This window comes from Rhinolophus hipposideros (genome assembly GCF_964194185.1).
Source record: "Rhinolophus hipposideros genome assembly, chromosome: 20".
NCBI lineage: Eukaryota > Metazoa > Chordata > Mammalia > Chiroptera > Rhinolophidae > Rhinolophus > Rhinolophus hipposideros.
In genome coordinates this window covers 38,423,000-38,445,111 of record NC_138066.1, presented here as the reverse complement: position 1 = coordinate 38,445,111, position 22,112 = coordinate 38,423,000, and the positions used below count along the sequence as shown (strand labels likewise).

Below are 22,112 nucleotides of genomic sequence, written 5' to 3'. Positions count from 1 at the left end.
GTGCCTCTCCCAATCAGGCGGGGCGAATCCGCGTGTCGGCTCCGCCACCCCCGACTGTCAGAGGTGGGCGGTAGCGCCTCCTGGTGGACATAGTGAAATGACACGCAGTCCTCGCGCCCCCTGGTGGAAACCCGCCTCTGTCCGCTGAACCCAAGTCTACTTAAACAGTCGCAGTAGATAAAAAAGGAAATCATGTCTGTGATCAGGAGTTCTGGAGGAGGAGCATCGGAGCTGTTTTGGAAGGTTTAAGAGTAATCCAGGAGAAGAATGCGGAAGGTCATTCCTGGAGGAAGGAATTGCTGGATCAAAAGTGCAGAGGCGAAGACTTGACATTTGGAAAGAATATCCAGAGAGGGGTGGGGACCAACCAGCTTGCGGAATCTCGGGGTCAGGGATATCTGAGAATGGGGTAGAGCCTGGAGCAAGTAGGTGGCAAATCTAGGTCTTTAGAAACTAAGCTTTCTCTTCGAGATGCCACGCTCCTGGCCGCCGCCAAGTGGCGGTGTGCGCCCACCTTTCCGCCCCTCCACCAAGGGCACTAGAGACAGCGCAGACGTGCGCGCACCTGTTCATCCCACACTTCACGCACAAATACGCAGGTGGTTTCATATACAGTAAGTGTATACATGACCCCGTCATCAGAACCCGCACTCGACGCTTATCCACAGGTTGATGTTAGGGACTTCTACGCAGTGTGCAGTGGCCGTCCCGGGATGATCAAGCGCCCGGCTAGGGTGCCAACCAGTCCAAGCCGCGAACCCCAGAATCAGTTCTTGCGGCGAATCTAGACTTGAGCGCAACCCCATCCTCTCCAGACTAGTCAGCTTCCAGGTGTCTACCACTTGAGGTTCCGGCCGCCGGACGAGAGAGAGTTAATCCTATGATGTCACAGCCAGAGCCTTCCTTACCCCACACCTACCACTTCCCGCTCCCCCACCCCTCGGGTTGCGGCTGTCTTGCGGCCCGGATCAGCTCCCGGGGTTCTATGGGCTTTCCGGACCCTGGAACCCTTGGCCCAGGAAAAGCCCCTTGGCAGACCCCGTCCCCCTTCTGGCTTCCTTCTGAGGCCTCCCGGTGGGACTAGAAATGGAGAGGGTGGAGAGGGGTCATGAGTTCTCATTGAGTCAGGGTCCGGGTGTCTGTGCAGAAGCGCCGCTATAGCGCCCTCTAGTGCCTGCAGTGGAGGTTCGGGTCGCCGGTGACGCTGGCATCCCAGGATCACTCGGTGAACGTGGACTCAGGAGCAGGGGCCGAACGCGGAGACCGGGAAGGCGGGGCTCGGATCTGCCCCTCCCCAAACCTCGCAGCGGGCCCAACTCCCCGCCTGGAGTCACCGCCCCCTCTCCGCCGCTGCCTCTCGCCTCCTCCAAGCCGTCCTCGGTCCCGCCCCTTACTCCCTGTCCCTCCTTCCCTTTACCGCGTCCCTCCCTCTCTCCCTCCTCCCAACACCTACTTCTCCCGACTCCCTCCCGGCGTCGCTAAGTTTCTTCGCTCGCGACCGCGCACTGCCAGGGCCGAGCAGGAGCGGCGCCCCCGCTGCCCTGTCCTCGCGCGCAGACCCGGGGCCGGGCCCGGGCCCCTTCGAGCCATGCTGTGCGGCAGATGGAGGTACCTCCGCCGCCGGCGCGACGAGACCCCGGTGCCGGCCCAGGTCGCAGCGCCCCTTGCGCTCCCGACCCCGCCCTCACCCCAGGACGGCGGCACCAAGAGGCCGGGACTGCGGGCGCTGAAGAAGATGGGTCAGTGACCGGCGGGGACGGTTCTGGTGGGCTCGGACTGTCCCTACAGCGCAGCTTGGGAGGTCTGGGTGTTCCGGCTAGGCGTTCTTGGGCTTCCCAGGTTGCATGGGGTTGTGGGGAGTATGTTGAGATGTGGAATGTCAGAACTATTCCAGCTGGGGGTCGCACCTACGGTCACCTGAGGTCCCTGAGCCGGAGCGGGGGTCCCGGGATGGCCTTGTTTCCCACCAGGAGGCGCCCGCGGGGCGTGCTGGAGTGGGAGTTTGGGCCAGGGAAGCTGATTGGGGCCCCTGAGGGCCCGAAGAGTGCAGTGGGAGACAGGGTTGGGGCGTCCTTCACCCGCCTTCCCAACACCTTGTGCCTTCTAGGGTCTGAGGGCCCCAGGGCACCCCGGGTTCTTGGCTGCCCTTAGGCGGGCATGAGAGCTGAGGAAGGCGCTGGTCTCTTAAGCCAGCCCTCCATCCCAGCAGCCCCCACAGGGGTTGCAGCAGCAACACAGCACTGGAGGGACTGGTCTAACTGGTGAGGTCATTGTCCTTGGTATCCGAAAGCCAGAGTTCCCATCTCGGATTTGGGGAAGTCCCTTGGGGCTGGGGGGACTGTAACTGTAGCTTATTAAGCATCTCGCAGAGACGTGTGGCACAGGGTAGTTACATATGTAGTGCCTTTCTAAGAGGTGGATGGTACAATCACCAGTTCACAGATGAGACTGACTCAGAGAAGTCAAGGAATTTATCTACGACCACACAGCTAGTAAAAGGCAAAAGGTGGCCTGCAGGCTGTGCTCCACCACACTGCTGTTGGTACCCGCAGAGCCTGGGCAAAGTGGAACTGACTGGGTGATTGAGTGGCTTGAAAGAGGGGCTCGTATGTGTGAGAGTATTTTAAAAAATATGAACTGTGAAACTGGTCTGTCAGAACAGCGCGGTTGGTAGAATTGTTAATGATGGGGAGGTCAGGTATGGGTCTGAGGGAACAGAAGGACGAGGCTTCCCAGGAGACCTGTGTGAATCTTGGAGCAGAATTCAGGGGTCCCAACTGCCAGTCCTGCCTTCTCTTTGCCCGCCCCCGGTTCTTACGTCTACCTCCTCTCACTCGTTCAACCTGAATTTATCGAGCACAGATTGTGTTCTGAGCACTGTGTCTGGCACTCTCCTTAAGACATGACCTCTGCCCTACCCTCCATCAATCGTGCATGCACTCAACAAAATTCATTGCATGCCTATAATATGCTCTGCCCTGGGGATTCAGCAACGAACAGGACAGCCACAGTCCTGTCCCGTAGAGACCTGAGCATCAGGAATGAGGTCAGATAGTGAAGCAAAGAAACAGTACTAGGAAGGGAGGGGGCACGTGAGATGCTGGGGAGCAGCAAGGGCCCTGGCTGTACCCCAGAGCCAGAGACTGGAGTGAGGCAAAAGGGAAGAGGCGGGGGGGCCAGATCTTCTAGCCCCCTCCTGTGGCGTTGTGGACTTTCTCTGGAGGGCAGGAAGGCAGGACAACCGTGGCAGGAGTTGTGCTGAGTAGGGGAGGGTTGGACTAGGGCAGGGGTGAAATAGGGAGACCCATAGGGGGGAGGTCGAGGGGTCAGTTAGGCAAGCTATGGTGGGGCTCGGACAAACTTGAGCTGGTGTAGCCGAGATAGATTCCAGAACAGCCTACGATTAAACCAGTCTGGACTCTGCAGTCGGTGGAATTGGACAGGCGTCTCTGGTGGGTGGCAGTGTCATTCTCGGGGACAATGAACATGGGTGGTTTGGAGAGAGTACGATGGCCGTTGGAGTGCTACTGAGACAGGCAAGGGCTGGTGCTGGGCCAGAGCAGCAGCCCCAGGAGTGAGCCGTGGGCACGGGGTGGAGGCCGTGGGAGGGCAGAGGTGATGCCCTGCACACCTGGCTGCCTCTTCATTCCACACACATTTGCTCAGCCCCGTCAGTGTGCCCCGGGCTGGGGCTGCGCAGGTGACTAGCACAGCGCCTTGCCCTCAGGGAGCTCACAGTTAGTAGCAGAAGACATTTGCTGACGGATAATTAGAGCTAAGCCCAGGCTGAGTAAGTCTTCACGAGACCTGGGCACTCTGTCACAGTGACACTGTCAGGAACGATGTGGGTGTCAGAATGTCGCCCTCCCTCCCCACCACTGCCCTGTCGGAGTGACTGCCAAGAGAGGAATGTCTCCCTGTGGGGAATACCCCTTCCCCAGGCCTCACAGAGTCCAGGGACAGGCTGCAGATGAAAGTCAGGTGTCTGGGGCCCGGCTCCTCAGGCCGTCCACACCAAGGCCTGGGCCCACCACCAGGGCAGCTTCCGCTACCACCCAAGCCACAGCTCCTCTTGCAATAACCCTCACGGCTGTACACTGTCATAGCCATGGCCACACCCCGAGGCTAACAGAGAACAGATTTTATTTTAGACCAAGTCAAGAGAGAGATTAGGGCAGGGTGTGGCTCAGAGGTCAAAGGCTTCTGAGAAGGGCCCAAGGAAAAGAAGGCCCTTAGGGCCCTACCAGGGGGAAACTGGGGAGGGGGGAGGAGGAGGGAGAAAGGGCCACCCCACGCAAGTGGGAGTCATTTGTGGAGCCTGGGGTCCGTCTTCTGCCCCTGCCCCTGCCGACGGGCTTGGCCTGCCCTCAGGAAGCCAGGAATAGTAGGAGAGTGAAGAGCCAGTAAGTACCTGAGATGGGCCAGGCGCAGTGCTGAGCCTGCATCAGCCCAGATCCTATTTAACCCCCGAGGCTCCTCAGGGCAAGGTGCTGCTGTCCTCACATTACAGGTAAAGGGGGTGAAGTCACCAGCCAGAGTCCACACAGTGTCTGCCTGTCTGCCGCCAAAGCCTAGTTTTCCATGATGGTTCTTTATTGACAGAATGAATAAATACTAATTAACATCATTATCACACTATGCCGAGGCTTTTCACATATTAGCTCATTTAATACAATCACGTGAGCCTTCTGTTACAAAGGAGGAAACTGAGGCTCAGAGAGATTCACAGTAACTGAGAGAGGATGTGAACCCAGGCAATCTGGCCCAGAGTTCAAACTCAAAACACGATGAATGACTGAATGAGTGATTTTTACGTGGGGAGAGCCTGCCACTCTCCCCCATGGTGGCCCTGCCAGCCTCCAGGGGTATCCTGTTAAATGTGAATTTCAAATAAACCACAAATGATGCAGGACATACTTACACTAAAATATCATTTGTTGTTTATCTGCAATTTGAATTTAACGGGGCATCCTGAATCTTACCCGACAGCCCTGTCTCCCCAGAGCTCCAGTCTGACTCTGTGCCCCTGATGATCCACCCTGTGCTCAATCCTGCCAGTGAGCAGAGCTTTGAGTAGGCAGAATCCTGATCCCGGCCCTCCCAGCCTGCACACATCACCAAGTGCCACAGGGCAAGAGGGCTTTCCCCGTAGGCTGTCCAGGACGCCTCCTTCAGGGTGAGTGGGGCTGCCGTGGTTGGAGTGGGGATCTTTCGAGCGGCCCCCAGGGCTGGCAGGTTCCTGGCCTGGTGATGGGGAGGGCTGGGCAGCCCTGCTTGCTAAGCGGGGACATGCCAGGCAGGACCAGGAGTGGGGGAGCTGACTCCATCATGCCTTGTGGCTTCCTCCGACCTCTCCTCTTTCCTCAGCTCTGGGGAACGCTCTCCCCATGACTTCTGCCCCGAGACAGGCTTCCTGCCTGTCTGGCTCTGCCAGGGAGGGTGCTGCCACCTTCATCTCACTGTCTGGCCCAGGGGCAAGGGAAGCACAGCCTGCCTTTCCTGACTTTGTTGATTCTTCAAGGAATGTTATGGACTCTGGCACTGAGCTCCAAGTTCTGCTGGACTGTAGCCCTGGGTGTGGCGGCCAGCCGGGGAAAGAGGGACATGCTTGGTTCCTGAGGTGCTAGGGCTGCCTGCTGGCTGCAGGATTCAGGTGGGAAGGTGTTTGGGACCTGTCATGACTGTGTGTCCCCTCCCACAGCCTCACGACCCCAGCCACCGGGAAAAGCTGCTCTTCTTCCTCCCCTCAGCCATTGGCACAATGCTGTCAGCTGTCACTGTTCCCTGCGTGTCTCACATTCCTGCTGGAGTCCTATGTGCCCTTCCTGAGTGTGCACTGGCGCACGCACGTACACACACACATACACACACACACAGTCCATTTTCCTCCCCAAGCTGACCCACCTTCCTCCCTCCCACCAAACACACACACACACCCCAGTGCACACACCCTCTGTGTACACAGCAACCTACACACATCTCAGTTGAAACCTACCACTCCTTAATACCCTGCTCTCTGCACATTACCCCTCTGTCTACCTGCCCCATGAAGACACAGCCGCTCCCCTCCTTTCCCGTGCCCACCGCCAGCCTGCTCTGACCCCTCACTGTTCCCTATGCAGCCCCTGCACCCATCCCTTCCTTGGGTGGTCCACACTGTTTTCAGCCTACGCACAGCTTGCCTTCTTTGAGTGGCCCACCCATGAAAAGGGTGGGATTCAGGATCAGAGATGGACTTGGCCTTCCCCACAGTCCCTTCCAGCTCAGCCATTGAGGCAGTTTCCTGTCCCTGGCTTTGGCCCCAGACCCCAGACAGCCCACATGGTCCAGGCTGGAGATGGTAGTTGGGAAGCCATGGGCCTGCCTGATCCTCACCACCTTCTAACTACTCTCTGGGGGCTGAGAAAAGCAGTTGGCTCTGGAAAGGTGTGTGAGCCCCAAATGACAAGAGGAACTGGGCAGGAGAAGGGCCCAGGCTGGAGGCCATGGGACTTAGTACAGAGGTAGCAGAAAACCTGGGTCTGTTGTCCCTCCCGGGACACTGCCTCAGTTCCTTCTTTATTACCATTTATTGAGTGTGCACTGTGAGCCAGGCCCTAAATGGAGCACTCTACGTGCTTTAGCTCATTGGAGACACACATATGCCTGGGGTTAGGCCTCCCCAGCTCTCATGCATTCCAGCTCCTACTTACTGACCCACTGAACGTGGACAAGTTAGTTGGCCACTCTGTGCCTCTTTAACAGCTTTATTGGGAATTATTGGGAATGGGTGAATACCATACAATTCACCCATTTAAAGTGTACATGGTTTCTCATATATTAATTTTTAAAATTATGTATATATATATATAACATAAAATTGGCCATTTTGACCATTTTTAAGAGATTAATTCAGTGGCACTCATTACATTCACAATGTTGTACTATTTCCAAAACTTTTCCATCACCCTAAACAAACTTTGTAATCATTAAGCAGTAATTCCCCATTCTTCCCTTCCCTCGGACCCTGGTCACCTCTAATCGACTTTCTGTCTCTGACTGTTTAAAATTGAAGTGTAAGTGACATATAATGTGTCTCTATAAATTTGACTGTTTTAGGTTCCTCATATAAATGGAATCATACAACGTTTGTCACTTTGGGTTTGGCTATTTCACTTAGCATAATGTTTTCAAGGTTTATCCATATAGTAGCATAGATCAGATTTTACTCCTTTTTGTGGCTGTATAATATTCCACTGTATGGATACACCCCATTTTGTTTATCCATCCATCAGTGGGCACTTGGGTTGTTTCTACCTTTTGCCCATTGTTTGTCTTCATTTTTAATGCTATCATTTCATGATCGTTCCCCCACCTTCTCAGAGAAAGCAGCCATGGTGCTGGCCCAGCCCAGCTCCAGGTTCAAGGCACAGATGGATAAAACCCACAGAAATCACAGGAGGCCAGCAGCTTGCGCACCTGCTCCGAGGAGGTAGAACTGAGGTCAAGGAAACATCTGTGGGTTTGGCCTTGGCAGGACCTATAATGTTTCCTGGGTGGCTGGGCAAAGAGTCAGGCCCTTCCCAGCACCGCGGCCCAGACTCGGCCCTCCTCCTGACCTCACCCCTTATCTCTGTTGGTCCTGCCCCTCCTGTCTGACACCCCAGGATCCTCATTTCCCCAGAGTTCAGAAGCTCAAGCAATGGGGAAATAGAGGCACGCAGGGACTCAGCACCTGGCCCAACCTGGCCCTGCACCCTCATTCTGTTTGCCTTTTCCACTGTGGGTGTGGTTGGGGGACAGTGTGAACCAAGGGGCAGTGTGATCCAGGGGCCAGTGCCAGTTGGGTAGACAGGCGCTTTCCCCCAACAGGTTCCTGGGGGAGCAGGGGCCCCCTTAATGTGGGAACCTGTCCCAGTGGGAGGCTGGTCAAGAGATCAGGCTGCCTGTGTCCATGTCCTGTTGGTAAAAGACTCTGGAAAAAGCAGGCCCTCAGTGACTCACTTCCATTTCCGGCCTTAGTCATTTACTAGCCCCCTTCCTTTCCACCCCCACAGCTATGGACTTGGCATCAGAGGGCCAGCCAGGTCAAGGAAGGTGGCTCCACTGCACAGCCTGGTTGTCACAGGAAGGAAGGGTTCTGTTTCCCACAGCTGAGAGATGGAGGAGGATGGTGGGTGCAGTTTTGATAGCCCTGCAGGTTTCCCTGAGTGCCCTGACCCCCACCCTATTATTTCGCAGGATGAGAGAACTCAGAGTTTGCCTAGATATGGGGATAGAGGTCTGGGAGTCTGGTGAGTCTCTTGGCTTGGCACGTGTTATATTCCAGCTCTTTGCCTGGAAAGATGAGGGTTCCACCTCCCCTTTCTGGCTAGGGGGCACTGAGTGGATGCTGACCCTTCCAGGGGGCCACAGTCTAAACCTTGAGAAACCCTTTGGAGCCATTAGGTCACAGGATGGCCCCAAGGGGAACCTTAGCCTCCTAAGGATGGTAGGCTTCTCCAACTGCCCCTGAGACCTTGATTCTCAATCACGGTCACCCTCAAGGTTACAGGGTGGGGTTTTAAACACACTGATGCCGAGGCCTAGCCTACACCTGCTGGATGAGACTCTCTGGGCCATGGGTTTTGTAACCTCCCCCAGGAGATATTAATGCACAGCCAGGATTGAGAAACCCAGGCCCACAAGGCATCTGCTCTGAACTCAGGACAGAAGTGGGCAGGGCTGGGAATAGAGTGCACTTAGTCTGTCCATCTGCCTCCCCTTTCACAAAGCACTGGCTGCCAGCCTGGCCCTGGGACAAGCACTGAGGTGAAGATTCTCGACCTCATCCCTGCCTTTGGGTTTATTAAAGTCCAAAGAAATTATAGTTTAGGTGAGTGTTTGTTTGTTTGAATGAAAGTAAAAAGTGTCGTTGATGGTCAGGGAGAAAGAACTCCTCTTTGAGGACAAATCAAGGAAGGCTTTCTGGAGGAGGCGATGTCTGAGCCAGACCTTGAAGGACTCCAGTATGAGGAAGAGAAGAGAGAAAGGCTTCAAGAGAGAGTGAAAGAGGAACGCCCAGGGATTTAGACTTGATTCCTTAGGTCAGAGTTTGCAATTGGGCAAGCAAGGGTCTTGGGACCACAAAGCTTAAAGCCAAACACAGTTTGGGGGCTTGTTAAAATAAAGGAAGAGAAATCCATGGCTCACACAGTGGTGTTTTGGGATTTTTGTTTGTTTATTTCAATTCGATTTAGTTGCCAACATTGAAAAATCTGGACACTTCACATACAAATCCAGATTCCGGTTCTTTGGAAAATGGGCCCTCATATAACCCAGGCTGCCCTCCTCCTTCCAAAGGGCGTGGTACTACAGTTTGCCTGGTTCCCACCCTTTCTATTATTGTCCTTGACTCATAAACCCTTGACCCCTGTTGAGGCCAATCCAAGCAGCATGTGGCACCACCAGGATGGGCAGCATCTTGACTGAATTTTGGATTTTGTAGCAGGTACTACTGTGGTCTCCATTTTATTAATGGAGAATATGAGGTTTAGAGCAGTCACAGGTTAGTGCCACCCAGGCTGTGTAACTGGGAAGTGACAGAGTTGGGACTTGACTCCCCGGAACCCTGATCTGAAATTCTCTTTCCGAAAATATTTGCAAATTTTATATCTGATAAAAGGCTAATGCCCAAAATATATAAAAGACTCATATAACTCAATAGCAAAAAAAACCCCTAAACAATCCAATTAAAAAATTGAGCAGATCTGAATAGACATTTTTCTCAAGAAGACATACAGATGGCCCACAGGTATATATGAAAAGAGGCTCGACATCACTCATCCTCGGAGAAATGCAAATCAAAACCACAGTGAGATAGCACCTCACACCTGTTAGAATGGGTATTATCAAAACCACAAGCAATAACAAGTGTTGGTGAGAATGTAAATTGGTGCAGCCACGGTGGAGGTTCCTCAAAAAATTAAAAATAGAATTACCATACGACCCAGCAAGCCCACTTCTGGGGATTTAGCTGAAGAAAACGAAAACACCAACTCCAAAAGACGTAGACACCTCCGTGTTCGTGGTACAATAGCATCATTTACAACAGCCACGGGAGTCCCAGGTGTGTCCGGAGGGGTTGCTCTGCTCTAGGGTCTCAGACGTTGCTTCTTGGTGGGGAGGCAGGGGCTGTTACTGGCCCCTCCCAGCGGGACACCAAGAGGCACCCCGAGGCCCGGGTCAGCCCAGTGATGGGAGAATGTTCCCCTAAGAAGGTGCCCCCGGCCTCCCACCCCGCAGGCCTGACGGAGGATGAGGACGTGCGCGCCATGCTGCGAGGCTCCCGGCTGTGCAAGATCCGCTCGCACACGTGGCAGAAGGAGCGGCTCTACCGGCTGCAGGAGGACGGCGTGAGCGTGTGGTTCCAGCGGCGCTTCCGCCACGCACCGTCGCAGCACATATGTGAGTTGGGGTGCGTGGGCACCGGCGGGCCTGACAGCGCCTGCGCGGGGACAGTGCCCACCTGGCCCGCCACCTCTGACCTGCCGGCTGTGGCCGCCCCTCCCCCAGTCTTCGTGCAGCACATCGAGGCTGTCCGGGAGGGTCACCAGTCCGAGGGCCTGCGGCGCTTCGGGGGCGCCTTCGAGCCAGCGCGCTGCCTCACCATCGCCTTCAAGGGCCGCCGCAAGAACCTGGACCTGGCGGCGCCCACGGCGGAGGAGGCGCAGCGCTGGGTGCGCGGCCTGGCCAAGCTGCGCTCGTGCCTCGACGCCATGAGCCAGCGCGAGCGTCTGGACCAATATCCTGTCCCTGAGCGTGTGAGGGTGGCGGGGCCAGGCGTGGACGGAAGCGGGTCCTGTCCTTGGAGGACCTCACGCCAAGGGGAAGTACGGCCCCGTCTTTAGGGGATCCCTAGTCTGAGCCAGAGCCCCTTGTCTCCAGAACTGAGGGTGGGGACACGGCCTCTTGGCTCTGGGGAGCCCCAGTCCCATGGAGGACACCCCAGTGCTTGCTCAGGGAGCCCAAGGGCACCCACATCCGGGAGCCCCCAGAGCCAGGAGGTGGTGACGGTTACCTGTTAGCTGGGGGCAGTGCCCAACCTATTGCTGCTATTTCCTGAGCACCCACACCTGGATCCACTCCTATCTGCACCGGGCAGACTCCAACCAGGACAGTAAGATGAGCTTCAAGGAGATCAAAAGCCTGCTCAGAATGGTGAACGTAGACATGAATGACATGTACGCCTACCGCCTCTTCAAGGTGGGCACCTGCCACCACTCTGACTTCTGACCTGTTTTCTGCCCTCCCCCAGCCATCTGAGTCCTCACCTTCCCTCCCCACCTAGCTTTTGTGGAGAAAGTGGCCTCTCCTGGCAGAAAGGCCACATCTCGGCCTGCTTACCCTTTTATTCTCCCCTAAGGCCAGTGGGCCAGGATGGGAGTGCTCCCCAGAGCTTCCTTCCTCACCCTCAGGAAGAGCCCACGGGCCGGGAGGACCTCAGGCCTCCCCACCTCTCCCAAGGGGGCAGCACAGCTGTCGTTTTAATTTCTCTCAGTCCACAGGGCACCTTTTGCACAGGTGACCATACATGGCTAGCACATAGGAGCACAGACTCAGCTCACAGGCACACGAGCACACCTTCCACTGTGGCAAGCGTGGCACCTCCACACGTGTGGGAGCACAGACGGGCACACGGGGCTGGGCTCTGCATTCATGGCCCAGTCAGAGCACATGGCAGAACCGTGTAGATGTTAACTGTGTGACCAGCCGGTGACACTGAAAGATAGGTGAGCCACGGCACCTGTCCCGCTGGCTCCCCAGTGTTTTGTTGCTCATTGACCCTGGGTGTGAACGTGGGAATGTGAGGATGGGAATGTATATCCACAGGAGGGGGGATTGTGGCACAGGGGCTCAGTTCTGCCCTTGGGTCCCCCTTTTTCCTCCCACATCTTGATTCTTGGGGTAGGTCATGGTACAGAGGGTCAGGCACTGAACCCGAGAGCCCTTCCTTAGCACTTCAGCCCTGCAAGTTACCACCTGTGTGAGCTTGAGCGAGACCGGAGCCTCGCTAGCTCTCAATTTCTCTACCTGTGAAATGGGGGACATCTGCCTTCCCGGCCGTGGTAGATGACGGGTGTGTCAGTGCAGGCCTGCTTTTCCACGGTGTCCCCTCCTCTGCGTCTCTCCCCACTGCTTCCTAGGAGTGTGACCACTCCAACAACAAGCGGCTGGAGGGGACTGAGATTGAGGAGTTTCTGCGGCGGTTGCTGAAACGCCCTGAGCTGGAGGAGATCTTCCATCGGTACTCGGGCGAGGACCGTGTACTGAGCGCCCCTGAGCTGCTGAAGTTCCTGGAGGACCAGGGCGAGGATGGGGCCACGCTGGCCCGCGCTCAGCAGCTCATCCAGAACTATGAGCTCAATGAGACAGGTGGGGATCTGACAGGTGTTGGGGTCAACACGTCCCACGTCTTGGCATCTGACAGGTCTGGGTTCCCAGCTACCGTGTTTCCCCGAAAATAAGACCTGGCCGGACCATCAGCTCTAATGCGTCTTTTGGAGCAAAAATTAATATAAGATCCCGTCTTATTTTACTATAATATAAGACCGGGTCTTATATTAATTTTTGCTCCACAAGACGCATTAGAGCTGATGGTCCGGCCAGGTCTTATTTTCGGGGAAACACGGTAAGTGGGCTCTACTATTACTGGCTGTGGGCACCATTTGGGGCAGATTATCTTGCCTCTTCCAGACTCAGCCGCCACATCTGCAAAATGACACAGCAGTGGATTTCCTCGTAGGGTCTGGCAGAAGGTCGAATGGCGTGGCTTTGTAGAGCCCAGTCAATAGACAGGTGCTCATCATTATTAAGTGGAGTGAGCTCTGGGGGCATTTGGGGCTGGACATGGGGGTTCCCTATGTGGCCTGCTGCTGTCTTCTGCCATCCCCGCAGCCAAGCAGCACCAGCTGATGACTCTGGATGGCTTCATGATGTACCTGTTGTCGCCTGAGGGGGATGCCCTGGACCCAGCCCACACATGCGTGTTCCAGGACATGGACCAGCCCCTCGCCCACTACTTCATCTCCTCCTCCCACAATACCTATCTGACCGACTCTCAAATCGGGGGGCCCAGCAGCACCGAGGCCTATGTTAGGTACTGTACTGGAGGAATAGTGGCGGTGGACACTTCTGGGAGCCCAGCTTGAGGGGGAGATGGGGCTCAACTGCCACTGTGGGCTTCCTGGGCCCCACCTGGCTCAGCCTGTGCCACCCACTTGACACCTTGGCCTGTGTCTGTCTGCAGGGCCTTTGCCCAGGGATGCCGCTGTGTGGAGCTGGACTGCTGGGAGGGGCCGGGAGGGGAACCCATCATCTACCACGGCCACACGCTCACCTCCAAGATCCTCTTCCGAGACGTGGTCCAGGCCGTGCGTGACCATGCCTTCACGGTGAGAGCCCCCATAACCCCCCGCCCTGCATAGAGAGTTGCCTGTTCACCAGCTGCTGCTGGGACAGCTGGCCAATGGGGGAGGATAAAGCTGAGCGAGAGGCTCCCTTCTCCCAACCTCATATTTAGTAAATGTATTAAAATCACAAAATTTCCAGAAGAAAACCTTGGAGTAGGGAAGGACATTTTACTCATGACTCCCAAAGAGTAAGCCATAAAAGAGAAGCTTAACATGGTGTCTACATAAAATTCCAATTTCAGTCAAGCAACACAAATCTTACAGTCAACAAATGGTGAGGTGGGGGGAAAAGTTTGCCACCTAATGGCAATGACCATTCCTGCAGTTGCCCTCAGGCTCCCGGACAATCCACTCTTTCCGAGGCCCCATATCTACCCTCTGCCCTCTGTGTACACACTGGCCCCAGCATGCGTCCAACATCCCACCACTCACTCCCCTGCAAGAGCCCTGCCTTTGCCTGCCTGTCCTGAAGGGGCCTGGGTGTGGCAGGGGCCATGGTTGGGAAGGGCGTGGGAGAGAACAGGTGAGTATCTCTGAGCTGCTGCTGTCCCTCCTCTCCCCGCAGCTATCCCCGTACCCTGTCATCCTATCCCTGGAGAACCACTGTGGGCTGCAGCAGCAGGCTGTCATGGCCCATCACCTCCGCACCATCCTGGGGGATATGCTGGTGACACAGGCACTGGACTCCCAGAATCCTGAAGAGCTGCCATCCCCAGAGGTGATGCTCGCAGACCCTCAGCCTGGGTGGGGAAGGGTCTGTCTGCAGTCCACCATCCAACCCTGCCACTTCCTGGTTCAGGACCCGTCACCTCTAGGACCCGTCACCTCTGGGACCCGTCACCTCTCTCTGCCTTAACCTTCCCCTGCTCCTCCTTTCATCTGACATCTGCCACCCCATGGTCTTGTCACTCTCCTGCCCTCTGTTCTTTCTTTCTTTCCTTTTTTTTTTTTTTTAAAGATTTTATTGGGGAAGGGGAACAGGACTTTATTGGGGAACAATGTGTACTTCCAGGACTTTTTCCAAGTCAAGTTATTATCCTTTCAATCTTAGTTGTGCGCCGTTCAGCTCCAGGTCCAGTTGCCGTTAGTTGCCCTCTGTTCTTGACTAGACCCACCCCACCCTCTCACCTGGCATTCGAGAATACCTTGCATGACCTGGCCCTGACCCCTGCCTCGCTACCCAGAGTCCCTGCGAGCTCAGCCATTCCCATCTCAGGGGCTCATGGTTGACACATGGTTGACATCTCCACCTGGAGCTTCCTTCCCAGCCATCTGGCTTCCCAAGTTGCCACCTGCTTAGAATTCTTGCACCACCTCCTTCCTGTGACCTTAGAAACGTCCCCAGCATTCTAACCACAGGTGGTCCTGCTTCTTTTCCTCCCAAACCCCAGAGTATGGTATTTTCCCCCTTAGGACATGTATCCTTTTCTGGCTCCTTGAGAAAACTCTCCACCTACTCCCAACCCCAAATATGCAAGGAATTATGATTCACCTTTGTGTGTGTGTAATTTGATTTTTTTATTAGCATGAAAATAAACATACATATGGGGGGGAAATTGAGCTGTACATAAGTGTAGATAATGTAAAATGAGTTTTCCTCCACTCAGGCTCACCCTCATTCTATTTTACAAGAAGTAAGCATCTTCAACAATTGCTTGTGTGTCTTTCCAGAATTTTCCCACATATACATACCTCTGTCCATAGTTAGCTTCTCTTTCAAATGTTAAACAAAAAAGATCATGTGATTCCATGTTCTACACTCACTTCTTTCATGTGAGATCTTTTTGAAGAGGGTGCCTTCTCTTTCGATCCTGAGGTGCCTTCTTCGTGTTCCGATGTTTGGCGGGACCTTGTTAGCCAGTTCCCTGTTGATGGCCTCATAGGTTGTTTTCCATTTTTCCCCATTGGAAACCACTCACCTTTGTGTCTCCTTTCCTGCCCCTGCCCCCAGCCAGCCCCTCACGCAGTGGTGGTTGAGTGACTGACATAGGGCCAGAGGGCTTAACCCTTCCATATTGGCCTCTGCAGCAGCTGAAGGGCCGGGTCCTGGTAAAGGGGAAGAAGCTGCCGGCTGCTCGGAGCGAGGATGGTCGAATTCTCTCAGACCGGGAGGAGGAGGAAGAAGAAGAGGAAGACGAGGGGCTGGAGGCTGCAGAGCAGAGGCGGCAGGTGAGTGGGGTGGGCTGGGCAGGAGCTTGGCACTACTGTGGAGCTTGGTGAAGGGAAAGAGGAGGACAAGGGGCTGGAGCCGGCGGACCCCTCGCTGAGGCTCATCTCCCAGGCCAAGCAGATCTCCCCAGAACTGTCAGCCCTGGTCGTGTACTGCTGTGCCACCCGCCTGCGGACCCTGTGCCCCGCCTCTGCCCCACGCCAGCCCTGCCAGGTCAGCTCTCTCAGCGAGCGCAAGGCCAAGAAGCTTATCCGAGAGGCAGGTAGGACATCGGGCGTCTGGGGCCTGCAGGCTCCTGGCGGGGGCGTATCCTGCAGTTGGTCTGGAAAGGTGATGGAGAGGGCTCTGGGGGCAGTAAAGAGGCAGGGGGACCCCAGACAGGGGTCAGGGTATGAGTGCCCAGCACATGCCCAGCACTGGGCCGGGCATGCCCGGAGGGGAGGCCCGGGGGGAGCCAGGCTGCTGCCTGCCTTCACTGGAAGCTCAGCCCAGTGCTGGGGCCAGACATTGCTGGGTAATTATGATGCGGGGTGATCAGCGGGGCCATGAGAGGAGCGGGGGGGCCCAGCAGAGGTGAGATCAGGAAAGGACTCCTGAGCAGATGATACCTGAAAAGACACCTGACAGAAGTATGAGGAAGCAGCAGCCGGGAGACAAAAGGGAAGGGATTTCCAGACAGGAGGAGCAGGTTGCAAGCATGACATACAGGAAGGGTTTCAGGAGCCCAGTGTGACTGGAGGGTGCATCTGAGACGAGTGATGATAGACAGGGAATGAATGTCAGCTTGGGGCTGGTGTTCCATGCACTGAGTCGGGAATGTGGGGATTTGGGGCTGTGGGAGGGGTCCCCGCTCCTTCCTGCACTTCAGCAACCTCCTTGTGAGGTCCTCCCACCCCCTGGGTCAGACAGAAGAGGAGCTGGGGCAGGGGTGGCTGGGGATGGGAATTCAGCCTCTGTGCCCCGCTTGTCTCTGCAGTTGGGGGAGGGGTTACAGGCCGTGACACTGGGAGAGGGGCGCCCAGCGGTCTGTCACAGTCCAGCGTACTCTCCCCCAGGGAACAGCTTTGTGAGGCACAATACCCGCCAGCTGACCCGTGTCTACCCGCTGGGGTTGCGGATGAACTCGGCCAACTATAGCCCCCAGGACATGTGGAATTCAGGCTGTCAGCTGGGTGAGTGGGGCAGCAGAGCAGGGAGTGGGCAGGGTGCTGCTTTGTGGGGTGGCCTCTGGGGCGCCGTGGGAGGCCCCAGCAGTGATGGGGCCACACAGCTTTCCAGAGGTCGAAAAAAGCATTTTGTTGATAATAATAATTATTATTAGAATTGTCAGCAGGGTACATGGGGAAACAAACCAGGCTCGTTTGTTTTTGACAGTGTAAAAGTCTCACATTTTTTATGAAGGTAGAAGTTAAAACCCCCACCTGACACATGCATGCACACAGCCCCCTGGCAGTCCCACACTGAGCCCGCCACGGGTAGGGCATGTGGTCCCCTTGGGGGTAGGCATGGAAACCCCAAGGCCCTCAGGCTCTGGCCTGAAGGTGGGGGCTTCTCCATGTCCCCTCCAGCACCCCCACTCCGGCCTGAAGGGATATTCAGTGACAGTGCAGTCTGGACCTCCTGGCTGCCATGACCTCCCCTCCCCAAAGCATGGTGGGAGGGCAGCATTACCCACACAGTGGGACCCTGGGCCCTCTGTAGAGAGGAACTGAGCCCCCTGCCCAGGTCTGTCCGGGGGAGAGGGCAGTGTGAGACCCCTGAAACTAGGCAGTGAGGAGAGGGCCCCGAGAGCCCCTGTTCTGACCCGGCTGTGTCCACAGTGGCCCTGAACTTCCAGACAGCAGGCTATGAGATGGACCTCAATGCTGGGCGCTTCCTCATCAACGGGCAGTGCGGCTACGTCTTGAAACCTGCTTGCCTGCGGCAGCCCAACACCAGCTTTGACCCTGAGTGCCCCGGACTGCCCAGAACTACTCTCACCATCCAGGTCAGCAGCCTGGACCAAGCCCTACCCCACGCTCAGAGCTGGTGCTGGAGGTTCTCGTCCACGGGGTGCCAGCCTGAAGTGGCGGAAGGCGCGGAGGCCTGGGGTTGGCTGGGTGGGAGGGCTGTCTGGGTGTGAGTCTCATGTGGGGAGGGTGAGAGCTGAGGGCAAGGCGTGTCCTGCCCTGGTGAGGGCCAGGCTGAAGCTCATCTTTGCCCCCACAGGTGCTGACTGCACAGCAACTGCCCAAGCTGAATGCCGAGAAGCCGAACTCCATCGTGGACCCCCTGGTGCGTGTTGAGATCCACGGGGTGCCTGCAGACTGTGCTCGGAAGGAGACCAACTACATTCTCAACAATGGTGGGTGGGCCTGCTGGTGGAGGTGGGGGGCACATAGCAGAGAATGCAGGGAGACACGGGCCCCCGGCTCTGACTGCCCTGCCTGTGCCCTAGGCTTCAACCCCTGCTGGAGGCAGACCCTGCAGTTCCTGTTGCGGGCTCCGGAGCTGGTGCTGGTCCGGTTTGTGGTAGAAGATTATGACACTACCTCCCCCAATGACTTTGTGGGCCAGTTTACGCTGCCTCTCAACAGCCTGAAGCAAGGTTGGTGGGGTTGGTGGGGATGGAAAGGACTGGGTTTGAGCCCCGAGGGCCTGTTCACCTGGCCATGAGTTTCCCAGGAGGGCCTGCCCTGAGCCAAGCTGGGGCCCAGCCCCCAGGAGGGGATGTGGGATGTGCCCTGCACAATCCGGGTCCTGCTAGGTGGTGGGCAGCAAACCGGAAGCCTGGCTACTCTCCCCACAGGGTACCGCCACATCCACCTGCTTTCCAAGGATGGGGCCTCTCTGTCACCAGCCACGCTCTTCGTCCACATCCGCATCCAGCGCTCCTGAGAGCGACAGCCCCACCCTGGGCTTCTGTGGGTGCTAGTCTGCGGCGCCCCGTGGCAGAGGCTCTCCTCCTCTGGAGATGGAGGGGTGGCATGAGCCCGTCCAGCCTGACCATCCTGCCAGCTCGCCAGGCTCGTCTCAGCTTGGTGCTGAGGACCGCCTCAGCCCCTCCTAAAGGACAGGCGGTTGATCTTTCCCCCGCAACCCTGAGACCTGGACATGGCCCCAGCTCAAGGCCTTGGCCCACCCCTCACTAATCCTGGCTTATGAAGAGCCAGGCCTGCTGCTGCCAGGAGACTTGGGGAGCAGGACATGAGCCCTCAGCGCCTCTGCCCCCCCGAAAGACTCTAGCCACACCCCTGGCTCCCCCACCCAGGCATTGGCCACCCCCTAAGGCCCTTCTGCCCCCCAGATTTTCCTGAGCTCTCTTCCCTTGTTAAAGCAAGAAGGGAGAGCTGAGGCTGGGAGCCCTGAGGACACCAGAAGCCGGCTTTTATCTCACGACAGAAGAGCCCTGGAGAGGACAGAACATGACTATTTTAAAAAATAAAGAAGCTAGTACTGCCACCCCCTGACCCCCTCTGATGATATACCCAGGCCCGCGAGGAGGGACGGGCAGAGGGAGTCCCCTGGGCCTCTTCCCCCAGCAGGGTTTGAATTTGTCTGAGGCAGCCAGGGGTGCTGGAGGAGAGGCCCCAGCTCAAAATAGCCCTGACTCCTGCTCTTAGCTGAAAGCTGCTGCCAGCATCACAAGACTGAGGACACCAATCACAAGCTGCCCCCACAACCCAACGAGGGGCCTTGAATGGGGAGCAGGCAGCTGGGTGGGCTTCTGCCAGGAAAGGACTGTTAGGACCCAAAGGGGGTGGGGACAGGACTCTGAGGGGCCTTAGACCCCCACCTTCCAGGCTCAGCAGGGTTCAATGCCTGTCTAGTCGGTAGACAGACCCCCGAGACTTGAGGCTCGCTTTCCACCAGCCAACCAACATGTTGACAATGGCCTGGAAAGCAGCGGCTGCTCCAGGCTGCCTCAGAGATGCTGGGAAAGCGTGCCGAGACATGACAGGATCCAGGGAAAACCTGTCAGAAAGGTGACTTTCTGGGGTTCAATGTGGAGGGAGCCCTGGCATTTTGGGTTCCACGAGGCAACAGCACCTACACTGAACAAGGGTAGAACTTAATGGCAGGTCGTGTCCTCTCAGGCTGCAGCTCAGGGTCCAGAGGCACCAGCCATGGGGGAGAAGGAGAAGGGCTGAAAAGAACACGGGCTCAGTGAACGGATGAAGTTCCAGAGGAAGAGAACGGGAAACGGGAAGCCTAAATAGTTACTCAGGCCCTTCTCCAGAGAGCTGGCTCAGTAGGTGTGCGGTGGGGCCTGGTGGCCTGCAGTGTAAAAGCACTACTGGCTCAACAGAACCACCCAGCAGCCCCTGGCCCAGAAGGGGAGATGTGGCATCGGGATGAGCGGCAAGGGGCAGTACCTGCGCCCTCCATCAGTGGAACCACTGTTAATCCAGACTGCAGGCTGCTCTCTGCTCCTAGAGTGAAGCTGGGTCAGTACTTGCTCCTTGCCGGCGGGTGGGAGAGGTTTGGGGGAAGAAGCCAAGCTTGCCCTGAAAGGGCAGCCTTGCCAAAGGACTCTTCCAAAGTTGCCCTGGTGCTGTGGTCACCAGGGCCTTCCCTGCAGGGCGCCGTCGCGCTCAGTAAGAGCGCCCTGCTCGAGTCCAGGTTGGGGACTCTACCTATTCCACTGCAACCTGCTGTCCAGAGGAAAACCAGGAGGGCAGAAGGGTTTTTTTTCAGCTGCTTCCTTTATTAGAAACGAGATGTATCGAGCAGAACGACAATGCATTTGGTATTCCTTACCCCCCCTCAAAATGGATGCCCCTCCCACAGCCCAGAGAAAAGCCGAGACAAAAGGTGAAGCTCCCCCTTCCCTGTTCCCAGGTACGGCACCTGCCTGTAGTCAGTCAATGGTTTTTGAATGAATTTGTCCCTTGCAACCTCCCTAGGGAGTCTGTCTGCAACCCTGCCTTCACTCTGTAGCAGGGCAAAATCGAAGCCTGGGGTCTCCTCTGGTTCTGGGGCAGGTGGGCCAGGCACAGGGCTGCCCCTGGGTGGGTAGGCGCCCAGAGGAGATACACTCCTGCCTCACTCACTGGTGTGACAGCTCCTCACCCTCCTAGACTGCAGCCCCGTGAAACTCTCCAGGCCTTCGGGCCATCCTTTGGGTTGGTTAAATGCTGGTCATCTTTGGACAAAGAATTAAAGACCACAGGGATACCCACCTTTGGGCTTCATTAAGCCAGCAAGTAAGGGGGGAGATGGCAGTTAGAAGTGAGGTGCAGACAAGTCCTGAAATTTCCCATAAACCTAGGTGTTGAAGTGGGTTGGTGGGCCGGCCTTCAAACCACACGTCAGCATCTCTGGAAGGAGGCACGTGTGGGGAGAACAAGCCCCATAGACACCCCAATACAGAGCCGAGGCCTTTCTACCCAGCTTTCTCCCTACAAAGAGACTGGAGGTTGTGGGCCTTTCCCACAAGGCCAGGGGTCAAATGCAGTCAATCCAAAGGCAGGAGGTAAACATCTAGAAACATGGAATTCCAAAAGCCCAGTGCCAGTGAGGAGTCCTGGTGGCAGAGTGAGGGCCACACCCAGGAGGCTCTCCGACAGCAGCTGCCTGAGGCAGGTCCCAGGTGGTAAAGCCTTGGGTCCTTCCATTGTTTGGTTCAAGCCTCCCATGGTGCCACGGTCCTGCAAGGCTCCCTATGGGGAGGCCCGGAACCCCACACAATGGTTCTCTCTGAGCTCTCTCATCTTGAAGTCCTGGAAAGGGTTGAGTGAAGAAGCCAGGGAGTGTTTGGACAGAGACTAAAAGCAGCCAGCGAGCAGACTCCCGCAGACGTGGGTGGTGATGCTGAGGGTGGGGCGGGGTCCCCACCACGGGCAACAGCAGAGTCCAAAGAGTAGGCCACATGGTTTTGGTGGGAGACCTGGGGCCTTTCCAAGAGATGTTTCTTCCAGAGCAGCTGTGGGCCTCAGTTTCCATTCCATGACCTGGGTCAACCAAGGCAAAGCTCACTTCAGGGGCTGTTGTATGCCCCAAATTTCAGAGGCATTTCGGGCTGGGACTTGGCCCAGAGCCGACCAAGCCTCCGATGGAACGTTTCCAAGTTCCAGGTCCTGCCCAGGGTAGGAAAGAATCGGGCACGTTGTTGTCTGCTATCCTTAGAAGCCTGCACAGGGTGAGGGGCTCTCGGCGTCGAGGGTCTGATGCCTACAGGTGTTAAGGCAAAGCCCTGCCTCTCCGACACCTCCTGTCTGGGAATGCAGTGCACATCCTGCTAAGTAAGAATAGCAGCTTCTTTGGTCTGGGTATCTTGGAGTCAAGGAGTCAAAGGTCAGCCATGAACGCTGGGGCCTGCAGTTTGCAGTACAGGTACAACAGGAGAAGGAAGGCCCCTACAGGCCCCTGATGAGAATCCAATCCAGTCCGTAAAGAGCGAGCAACTTGCCAAGTGACACAGCCCCCCCACCCCCAAGCACACAATTTCCTTCAGCTTCCAGGACTCTGCAGAATTAGCCTCTGGCGAACCTCACCAAAACCCACAGCCTGAAACACAGCTCTGCTGCCCT

General features: G+C 56.4%; 1 protein-coding gene across 2 annotated transcripts; it reads left to right on the top strand.

Moving 5' to 3' along the window:
- Positions 1-942: 942 nt before the first annotated feature.
- Positions 943-20,319, top strand: PLCD3 (phospholipase C delta 3). Of its 2 annotated transcripts, none has more exons than XM_081029979.1 (15): positions 943-1,739; positions 10,264-10,425; positions 10,534-10,762; positions 11,094-11,223; positions 12,165-12,393; positions 12,916-13,117; positions 13,268-13,412; positions 13,996-14,148; positions 15,459-15,599; positions 15,712-15,862; positions 16,656-16,772; positions 17,442-17,587; positions 17,809-17,944; positions 18,038-18,187; positions 18,389-20,319. In XM_081029979.1, the coding sequence occupies exons 1-15, from the start codon at positions 1,589-1,591 to the stop codon at positions 18,475-18,477; spliced, it is 2,331 nt and encodes a 776-aa protein (XP_080886105.1). In that variant the 5' UTR covers positions 943-1,588; the 3' UTR covers positions 18,478-20,319. The 2 variants fall into 2 exon arrangements, with proteins under 2 accessions (XP_080886105.1, XP_080886104.1); XM_081029978.1 differs by having other exon boundaries at positions 17,421-17,587.
- The last annotated feature ends 1,793 nt before the right edge of the window (positions 20,320-22,112 follow it).

What these genes read in the sequence shown, in the direction of transcription:
- PLCD3 (XM_081029978.1), top strand. Translation starts at nt 1,589, where the DNA reads ATGCTGTGCGGCAGATGGAGGTACCTCCGCCGCCGGCGCGACGAGACC. An exon ending in CGCACCGTCGCAGCACATAT is followed by an intron (nt 10,426 to 10,533) that starts GTGAGTTGGGGT and finishes CCCCTCCCCCAG; the next exon opens with TCTTCGTGCAGCACATCGAG. An exon ending in GAAGCTTATCCGAGAGGCAG is followed by an intron (nt 15,863 to 16,655) that starts GTAGGACATCGG and finishes ACTCTCCCCCAG; the next exon opens with GGAACAGCTTTGTGAGGCAC.